Source organism: Dipodomys ordii, unplaced genomic scaffold, assembly GCF_000151885.1.
Source record: "Dipodomys ordii isolate 6190 unplaced genomic scaffold, Dord_2.0 Scaffold227, whole genome shotgun sequence".
In the NCBI taxonomy this organism is placed as follows: domain Eukaryota; kingdom Metazoa; phylum Chordata; class Mammalia; order Rodentia; family Heteromyidae; genus Dipodomys; species Dipodomys ordii.
In genome coordinates, this window is record NW_012267443.1 from 1084417 (window position 1) to 1095363 (window position 10947).

The following is a 10947-nucleotide window of genomic DNA, read 5'->3' on the forward strand; positions in this document are numbered from 1 at the left end:
AAGTGGTGCTGTAGCTCAAGTGGTAGAGCACTTGCCTTGAGCTGAAGAGCTGAGGGACAGCGCCCAGGCCCAGAGTTCAAGCCCCACGACCGACCCAAAAAAAAAAAAAAATAGGCCTTACTTCAGGCAAACCTGTCTTCCCTAAGTGACTTCCAAGGTCTAGGGTTTGCAAAAGTACCTCCATAATTGAACCTTTGCAAGTGTCAGTATACTGTCCTATTTAGGGGATTGATCTTAAGGGGTAATGTTTTTTTATTTAGGCATTTGTAGTATTTAGTAATACAACATGCTGATTTGTTCTTTGCATTTAAGATGCCCATTCTGCAATTGTGCAGGGAACACAGAATTTATACATATGTTGTTTACCAATTCATTATCAGTTATTGGAAATAAACAGTATTGTCATGTGGCATAGTTAGGTGAGTCTGAAAGAAATCATCTTTCTGGATTTTTTAGGCTTCTGCAGTCTGTAACAGGATGCAGAAGCTTGCCATTTTGACAGGATGCCAAGCAGCCTTTCAACAGGCTGTCTGGTCCTCAGATACTATGGTAGTGACTGTTACCAAAATGTCTAGGTGGATACAATGGTAAGGACTTGTTTGCTATTACAGAAGCAGGCTATTAAAATGTCTGCAGATGATCACGAATAGGATTTAGTGCTTTTTCATATTACTTTATAATCTTAATTCTCTTTAAGGCCTGTGGAAGTAGCTGGTATCCTGATCTCGTATCTGAGTGAGCAGAGCTGCCAGCCATGGTATTTGAGCTGAAACTCAGGCTCAGAAGTTGTCTATTTCCACTTTTGTGTGAAAATTGCTTTCCTGAAGTGAGCAGGATTGCTCAAGTTTGAGCAAGAGAGCTCTCCCATATAAAGTTAGTTTAATTACTAGTCTAGTGGTTTAATCTAGTTCAGAGGCATTCCGCAAGGCTTGGCACTGGCCTAACAAAATGCTGTTTTTGGTGTGTTGATAATTACTGAGTGGAGTCACTAGCGCTTTGCGCTGGAAACTTGGTTTCATCACAAGAGAGTGCACAGGCAATCCCCTCCTTCCTGCTGTCCATCCATACTAGCTGATCCAGAGACCTGAAGGTTGTTATCCGGCAAACATGACCTGTCTGTGGTGTGAGCATTTTGCACTGTCACACTTGTGATCCTCATGTGTGATACTGAACTGGTGATACTAATCTTGGAACCTGGTAGGGGCCCACACCTTTTTATCTTGTCCCAACACACTCTCTCCTGAAAGAGTCATCACTGGCCCCGTTAGGACCGATCCTTTTAGGGATCCCCCCAATTTGAGCGTTGCTGTGTGCCTTCCTATGTTTTTTGTTTCAAAATAGTGCCTTTTAGTAATAAAGCTTCTCCATCTGTAAGTCTTGGTTGGGTAGAAATGAGCAAGTGGCCAAGAATGACCTAATACTTTTTAGCCTGGTATGTGTCCCTCTGTGTGGGTTTTTAAAAAGAGACCAATGGCCCAGTTTTAGTGGGGACCCCTAATCTTCCCTCTGCTCCCCTGGGTCCCTTTGTTTGCCTCTGTTAACATTACAGTGCCAGACCCTGGAGGGTGAGTAGTTGGCTCTCTCTGTGTGTTTAGGCCTGCTGAGCCTAAGCTTACCTAAATTGGGCTTAACCAGGCTTTCTGTTTTTCTCCTAAATTGACTTGCAAAACACCTTGCTCTTCTGTGATTTCACAGTGAAAGGCAATTGGAATACTTGCTTTAGGAATACGTTTACAACTGAAAAATAAATGTGGCTATGGTAAACATTTCACATTCCTGAACTTAGAAGTTGTTTTATACAAACATTGTGAACTATAAACAAAACCCCTTTTCTGCAAATGGTAACCTGTTGTGAGATATAATGCAAGAAATAGACCATTGAAGTAAAGGTAGGATTATTAATTGCCTTTGAAATAATTACTTGAAGATAATGTAGTTAAGGAGAAAAATGTATAACGTATACTGGTTTTCTTAAGAATATGTGGTATTTTAGCTGGGCATCCATGGCTACTCAGGAGGCTGAGAACTGATAATGGTGATTTTAAGCCAATCACCGCAGCAAGGTCTATGAGAGTTTTACTTGCAGTAATCAGCAAAAAGCCAGAAATGGATGTGTAGCTCAAGTGGTAGATCACTAGCCTGGAGTAGAAAAAGCCAAGGGAGAGCCTGAGGCCCTGAATTCAAGCTCGTGCACACACCTACCACAAACAACTATGTGTGTGTGGGGGGGGGGGTGGTTAGAGGTCTCCAGATATAGCTCAGTAATACAGTACTTGCTCGGCGAGCATGAAACATGAGGTTCAATCCCTACCACTGCGGAAAGAGAGAAATTCCTCTTCACCTTCCTATCTTTATTACTATGTGCCAGGTACACTACCTGCATTTCTATCCTTTCAGATACTCCAAACTCCATACTTCTGTCTGCAAGCATTCTTCCCCTTAGATCTTAACTCACTTGCTGTTTTAGTTCCCATTCCAGTTCTCTGGTCATGCCTCTTACCATCTTACACTTTTCTATGGATGTTTGTGTTTTCCCTCATCTGGAGTGTTTTTGATAGCAGGGACTTATATGTTTATCACTGCTTCTTTGTAACAGTTTTGACACACCTGATGAATGTCTATTGAGCATGTGAATAATAACTAAAAGCCAGGTATTTTCATATTATGCATAAGGACATTAGAGCAAAGAAAGAGAGAGAATTGATTAATAATGACCAGAGTCCATCATATTAGGAAAAATCTCATGTGAAAGGAGGACAATTGTGTGAGAGATCTCTTTCCAAGTTTTCGACATTCATTCTCCTCTAATGCTTGGGATGCAGAACCAAATCAGTAAGGGATGGCACCACAAGGACTTTACCAGCTGTGGAGCAATTGGCTAGCTACAGATTCATACAGTACAGTACTGCAGTTAAGATTGCACAAGATGGTACAGTACAGTATTGCGGTATTGCACAAGATGGCCAAGAACAGCTTTCTGAAGCCTCTGATGCTGAATCATGGTTAACTTGAAAGGCAGGGACAGATATCCTGACAGAAGATAAAGGACTTTGTAGCTAAGGGTGGTGATACTGACCTGGACTAAAGGCCATGGTAGTGGGGATGTATTTGAAGGGTGTTAGAAAGAGAGTCTTACTTGGAGAGGTAGAAAGTAAAGGAAGATTAGAAGATAGCATGGAGAGTTCCAGCTTCAGAAACTGATAGATGGTAATAATGTAAACTTTACAATTTCAGAATATTTCAGAAGCTGTGAGGCCCTTGGAAAATCTTCTACCTATTGTTAACTTTATAATTATAGAAGAGAAGTCCAGAGATGAAATAGTTTAGTTAGATGGCCTAGATAGACAGGGGCAGGACTTAGACTGTTGCTGATCCTGTAGCAAGGTTAAGGTACTGAGGGACTAGAAGCTGGCAGACGAATGGAGACAATAGGTGTTCTGTGAGAATCATGTGTGTGCCTGAAATCTTGAGAGTGGATGAGATCTCCAGGTTATGGGAAAACCAGTGGTAGAACTCATAATCCACCCACAGTAGCTGCAGTAAGTACAGATGGGGAAGAGAGCAGAAGCAGGTGTCTGGTGGAGAGTTGGAATGACCTGAAAAGCAGGAAGAGCAGTGAGTGATGCAGACAAAGGGATGGGGGAAAAAAGAACAAAAACCAAAAAGCCTTAGAACTTAAATATGTTTGTCAGCGGTTTTCTTTAAGTTTTTGTTTTTGTTTTTTTTTTGGTGCCAGGTATTAGGGCTTGAACTCAGAGCCTGGGCACTGTCCCTCAGCTTTTTCACTCCAAACCTCCACCTCTAGCTTATTTGGTGGTTAATTGGAGATAGGAATCTCAAGCACTTTCCTTCTTGTGATGGCTTTGAACCATGATCCTCAGATCTGAACCTCTGGAGTAACTAGGATTATTGATGTGAGCCACAGATGCCCAGTTAAGAAATCCATTTTAAAGAGAATGGTAGGGCTCCCACATGAGTAACTGTAAACAGACAAGTCACTCAACCTAAAAGCTTCTCCAGACGCAGCAGCTAGAAGAAAAAGTGAAATCAAGGCATGCTGTTTTGGGGAGGAAAGGAAAAGTTGAGAGATGGTGTTTATTTTAATTTAGGTCTTAGAGATTCATCCCGGGGCCTCATGTTCTGTCACTGAGTTCCACCCATGGCCTATTTGCTTTAATTTTATTGGGAAAGCCAGGCCTCTCTGGAGACAGTGGAAAAAAGAGTCTAAAGAATTTGAAGCATCTGAAGGTAACAAGATCAAATGTGATGATTAGCACTTTTGTGGCAAAAACAGAGACCAGATTTAGAATGGTGTATGCTGAATTGTAAGCTCATTAGAACTAATGGTTATTGATTGTTTACTCCACTGGACCCTGTGCTGAGGCTGTGTAGGCTTTAAACTGTTTAATCCTATGGGACAGATATTGTTTCTTTTGAAGCTCCAAGTTACAACAGAGGAAAGATGGGTTTAGGCATTGGTATAGGTAATACACCTTGTAATTCAACTGCTAAGGCCATATTTCAATTTCAATGCCTATGAAACCTGACTTGTCACATAAAGATGTGTTGAGCCATGTTAAGAGATAGTACATGTATAATGACATAGGTTTCCAGGGAGATATTCATAAGGTAGTTGTGAGAATTTAGTAAAATAACACAGGAAAGCACGTAGGACAGAGGTTAGCACATAGTATACATAAAGCACAGTAGTCATTGTCTCTTATTTAGAAACTCAACTAAGGGATCCTGGCAAAAATCCTTACCTAATTGCATTTATTCTGCCCCAGACCTACATAATCTCAGATGCTGTTTGGCTAGGTATTCTGCTTTGGGCTTTGGAATAGCAAATAAAAAGAAAATGTTTGGAAAAACACTGTATTTGTAGAGCAGAATCCAAAGAAATTGAGAGTGTTAAAGAAGCTGATGGGGAGAACAGAACAAATTCTTAGAAATATTAGCAAATAATAATTAATATTCTACTCTTCTTCTGTTCATTGAACAAGTATTTGTTGTGGGGGGGCTCTCCACTCAGGCTAGCATGACAAGGATGTAGATGGCATCATTGCCATCCATGTAGTCAGTGTTCACAGTACAACCTTAACCCTGGAGCTTGAACTCAAGGCCTGGATGCTGTCCCTAACCTCATTTGCTCAATGCCAGCTCTCTACCACTTGAGCCACAGCTCCACTTCTCTCTTTTTGATGGTTAATTGGAGACAAGAGTCTCACAGATCTCCCTGCTTGGGCAGGCTTTGAACTCTGAGCCTCAGATCTCAGCATCTAGAGTAGTTAGGATTACAGGTATGAGCCACTTTTGCCCAGGCTCCACTTTTAAACCCCAAGAGTGGCCCAAAAAGAAAAGGGTATCTAACAGAAAATTTTGTTTTTCCAGCCCAGGTCCTGAGGTCAAGCCCTGGAATCAGCACAAATCAAAAGATGTCCAACAGTAAAATTTTGCTTCTCCGGCCCCATGCTTCAGTAGACTATATCTTTCCTGAGATTTTTTTTCTTTTTTTGGGGGGTGGTGGGGAGGTCCGGTCGTGGGGCCTGAACTCTGGGCCTGGGTGCTGTCCCTCAGCTCTTCAGCTTAAGGCTAGTGCTCTACCACTTGAGCCACAGCGCCACTTCCGGCCTTTTTCTTTTTGCTTATGTGGTGCAGAGGAATCGAATCCAGGGCCTCACGCATGCAAGGCAAGCGCTGTACCATTGAGCCACCTTCCCAGCCCTGTTTCCTGAGATATTTTTGCTAATTATTTTTGCTCTGCTATTCACTTTATTTTTCTCTTAGTTTTTGACAAGTACTCAAAGATTCATTTAAGACAGAACTTTTATCTAAACTTTTAGAGCGTAATTGCTTTCCTTCATGTTAAAAAGTACAGAAATGAGCCAAATTTTATGGTTCACATCTAGTTAGATGGCTGAGAATAGATGATTGAAGGCCATCCTCATCAGAAAAATTTGAAAGACCTGTTCTCAAGCAACCCACAGTTGGGTACAGTAGCATATGTCTGCCATATCAAGCTATATGGAAGGTTAAGATTGGGTCGATGCAGTTGTAGTAAAGTCTAGGTGGGAAAGTTAATGAGACTCCTTTTCTACTTAGGGAAGCTGGACGCAGTAGCATGAACCTAGGATCTCAGCAATGGAAAGAAGCCTAATATAAGCAGATAGAAGCTCAAGTATTATACCTGGACAGGAAGCAAGACCCTACCTAAAAAAAAAACTAGTAAAAAACAGGGCTGGATGTATGGCTCAAGTGGTAGAGCACTGACCTAGCAAGTGCCAATTTCTGCTTTCAGACACCAGCATTGCTCCATTATCCAATGATTTTTCCTAGTCTACTGTTTACATTGTTCTCTGAATACATTTTCTAAGCAAAAGAAAAAGTGGGACCAGACATAATGGGCACATTAGCTACTGTGGGAAGTATAGATCAAAGGTGTGGTTAGAAGCTAGTCCCAGATAAAAAACACAAGAGGCTATCCAAAAAGTATCTAAAGCATAAAAGGTTTACCTTCCTAGCAAGCAAGAGACCCTGAGTTCAAACCCTAGAGGGAAAAAGAGTGAAACAATGAGAGTGGTAAATTAAAATCATGTCACCTTAACACATTTGTATGTGTATATACTTATATGTAGGTATAATTCCTAACTACCTAATACTTTGAAGCTATATTTAAATTTTATAATTACAAAATGTTGGTCTGCTTTTAAGAGCATGGATCACATAGGAAGAAAGCAAATTAAAATTTCAAAGTCAACACTCAGGTTAGAAGTAGACTATGCAGCAAATGGTATAAGTGAGCAGGGGAAGAAAAGAAAGAAAACAGGCAGAAAAAGATGATACAGCCCACCTATAGGGTTTCGACTCCCTTTAAATGATAAACACTTTTCCCTGCCTATAGTAACAGTAAAACCATAAGACTGGCCGAGTGGCATTTTCTACTTGCCAGGGAAAAGACATGGGTTGCCATGATGATTTTTTTTTTAGACTTACAGTGAAATTAAGGGGGGAAATACAGTAGTCTCAGGACTAGTCATTCACATCTGATACTTGAAAGCATTTCAGTGTTTTTGCATTTTAAGTCTTCAGTTGTTCTATGGCTTAACTGGCTTTAACAGCAGTCCTAGTCAGTATAATGGGTCATGGCACCAGAAACGTTTCTCAGCCAGATTCAGAAACTCACCCTGTTCAAATCCTGGGCCCATTAGGTCTGTGCCATTCCTCTGTTGGACAGGAAACACACCTTCAGGCTGTGTTACTAAGGGTTAACTGGCTTGGGGAAAACCAAGAATGCTAAGGGATCAAGACATGACATGCTGCCCTTTGTTTGTAGCTCCAGATCAAAATATACAATTATACATGCCAAATAAATTCAAAACCTGTAAGGTAGGAAAAGAGGGGTGGCTCTGACGACAGGTGCCAGAAGCATTAAATAACCTCCTCAGACAAGGTGCACCACTGTTGTCTTCAATGCTGCAGGGTCCCCCAGTCTGGCATTTTCCCCCTTGCTAGACAATGTGCATTCACTGCTGGAGTCTCTGTTAAGCCTCCGTCTCCCAGACCTGCTGGCTCCTGGTGCCCCAGCTGACACAGAGGTGCCTTTGTGAGTGTAATTACCTTTCCCTGTATTAAAAATAGTCTGTTTAGAGCCCTGTTTGCAGGTAGGGCTAGAATAAGCAAGAATTAGCATGCGTAAAGACCTGCCCTGGCCCTGACTCCTTGATCAGCACCATCCTTCAGGACTAGCTCTTTTCCTACTGTTGGATTGATTGAGCAGGTGTGATAACATTCCAAGTTGAGGAGATTTAAAAGAAAAGGCATGGGGGATAGCTGTGAGCATAGAGGTATGGGGATCCTGTTGTATTTTGACAATTTCCTGTCAGGTAGCGCTGCCAGGATAAACTTTAGTGGATCATTCCAGCAACTTAGGAATTGATCCAGGGCTTCCTCAGGCTTTCAAAAAAAATGTGCGCACATCAAAAGGGCAGAAGAAGCAAAATGAATGATTCTTCTTTCATGATGATTCTATAGCCAGTACCTCTAAACCTGTCTTAAGTGACTGGCCAGTTGTGGGTTATGAACCTGAAGTGAATCAAGGTGAAATTTTAAAGACGTCTTCCTACACCTTGACTTGAGCTGTGATGAAGAGTATTAGAACATAGAATTGGAGCAGAACCAGAGCTCATAGAAGATTATTTACACATAAATTACCTGAAGATGCTTTTTTATTCGTATCTGTATATTAGTAGGCCTTTTTATTTACAAAGAAAAAATTATTTTCTTTGAAGAATATTTTAGTGAATACTAAGAGATTAGAAATTTATTTTTCCTAAGAGAAATCAGGCAGTATGATCAAATTATTTGTTCAAACCATTTGCATTATTAATTCTCCTCCAAGTGACTTTACTTTGTACAAAGGCAATTTGGGGGCAGTTGGAGAGCACTGAGGGCAGGTCTGTCTGTAGATCCAGCAAGACTTCAGGCTGGAAAACATAGACTTTTCATATAAGCCAGAAGGATTGAAAGATGGGTTTTAAGTGGTGCACACTTTGTAATTTATTAATTTTTTAATGGCCAGAGTAATTCTTCCTGTGTTGCTGACGCAGACTATGTAGCATTTTCCTTTTATACAAAACAGCTTGCTCAGAATGGTTGATCACTGGTAAAAATTATACAAAGGACAAGTAGAAATCAAGTCAAACAGGTTTAGTTTCTGATCTAGGACTGGAGAATGGGTGTTCACCACCAAAGTGAAGAAATCATCAAGGAGAGAAACATTTTCACCCTTGGAACTTTAAAAGGCTTTTCAACATCCTGCTTCCCTTGTTATTGTGTGGGAGCAACAGGTCAGGGATTGCCTTAGGCAGCCTTGCAAATTGGCACCTGCCTTTGTGCCTAAGACCTGGAGGAAGTACTGGGGGAAAGGAGGCCAGGGAAATTTAATAAGTCTGTAAGTTCTTCTCCAGCCTTTTGCAAAGCTAGCTCTCTGTGGGGATTGGGCTTTGATGCCTGGGGTGCCAGAGAAGGGATGGCTACCTCCTGTACCTCCTGACTTAGCCAGAACAGGTTTTGTTTTGCTCTAGGGAGACACCTGAGCTGGGCTGCTGAACAATATAGATCCCAGGAGAGGCAGCCAGCCCTTCTGGTCCCATTTGTCTCTTGCATTTGTACTATAGTGGGTCCTATGTAGACTTTTAAGGTTACGATCTCATTTATTCCCAAAGCTTCAAACCCACCACTTCCCTCTGATGGTTTTTAACAGGTGAGAAAGGTTCTTTTGCTCATTACATGGCTACCTAGTGTCAGGGGGGATGATCATCCCAGTAGGTGTTCTTCGAAGCTCAGTAGATGGGTTCAGTGGTCCCCCCAGGCTCCTTGAAAAACTCAAATTCATTCATATGTCCTCACTTTTCCTGTGTCCCAGGGATGCATATGTCTGATTTCCTGTCTTGCCCTCCTGTGTCTGACCTTTGAATCATATTTATGACACAAAGTATAAGCTGGGTCACTCTCTCCCCCTTTTTCCTGCTCTGCCCTACCCCTCTGTCTCTTTCTTTCAACATTAACCTTCCAGTACAGAATGACTTTGGGGGGGGCGCGGAGGGGTGATCATGAGGCTTGAACTCAGAGCCTGGGCACTGTCCCTGAGCTCTTGACAACCAGTTTTGCTAAGTGTTTTATAAATTAAATGAAAGCAGATAACAATTCCTGACCCCTCATTTGAATAGGCAACAGTGACCCTGGCAGATATAAAGAAAACTCAGCATAACGCTGAAAAGTCTACTACTAAAAGTTGTTCAGTAGAAAGGGTAGAGTTTAAGGTTTAAATGAATGAAGAGGTTGGTATTTAAAAGATTGGTGTTCTTGGCTTAGTCGTCATCAAAAGAGATACTGAATGAAGAGGTGTTATTTAAGAGATTGATGTTCCTGGCTTAATAGTCATCAAAAGAGATGCAGGAGTAATAGGTGTACCTTGATTGATCAAATATGGTGTACTGATAGCTTTACCAGGGAAGAGTTAGGTTTACCATCAATAGGAAATTGTGGAAGTGAACTTACTACAAAGCACTGACATGGGTAAGAATCTTGGGGTCAACCATTAGGACTGTCCCCAAATCAAAGATGATGGTAACATATTTTAATCAAGTAGAAAGAAATGCAGGCAACATTATTAAAGAATGAAGAAGTGATTTAAATTAGACATGCAAAAAACAAAGCACAAACTATACATAATAAATCTAAGAAGAAAAATGACTAATCTAGAACCACTCCAGAAGAATTCCAGTTCTGGAGTGTTTGCAAATTTTTATGTTAACTGAATGTTCCAAAACTTTCACTTTTTATTTGCAGTAGGTTTTAGCTATGGGCAGTTTAATTCTTGATACCTTTATGTATTTTTCTATGATAAACACTCCACATTTTATAACCAGAGTGGGGGGATGTGTAGGGGGAGACTTAAAATGGAAAGTAGTAGTACAGCAAAGAAATGAGCACACAGATTGAAATCTCACTATAAAATGCAAACACTGGGAAATGTGGTTAAAGGTAAAAATGAATAGCTATAATAAGAAGCAAAATTTGGATGAGGAATTATACGAGCCTGAGAAGTTACTCCAAATGACTTGTTTACAATGTCAGTACTATTGTGTCAGTAATATGGTGATGGTTTTTACTATAATGATGAAGGCAGAGGTAAGGATTTAACGGACCTTTATTTAATAAATATTTCATATCTAATTTGAATATCACCTGGACAGAGTGGATAGGATTTATAGAAAGGTGTGAAGGTAAGATAGTTTTACTATACCTCCAATATCCTAGCTTCCCGAATTATAACTTTTTAAAGACTGACTCATGAGGGGCTGGGAAGGTGGCTCAGTGGTAGAGCGCTTGCCTTGCATGCCTGAGGCCCTGGGTTCGATTCCTCAGCACCACATAAGCAAAAAG

The 10947-nt window shown here is 41.0% G+C and overlaps 1 protein-coding gene across 1 annotated transcript in view; it reads left to right on the plus strand.

Annotated features, from left to right (window-relative positions):
- The window catches only part of Slc25a13 (solute carrier family 25 (aspartate/glutamate carrier), member 13), a 150599-nt gene that overhangs the window by 130294 nt on the left and 9358 nt on the right, over positions 1-10947 (plus strand). The window contains exons 14-15 of the mRNA XM_013035852.1: positions 457-587; positions 698-757. Of these exons, the coding sequence (XP_012891306.1) occupies positions 457-587; positions 698-757 (191 nt within the window). The remainder of the gene's footprint in view (positions 1-456; positions 588-697; positions 758-10947) is intronic.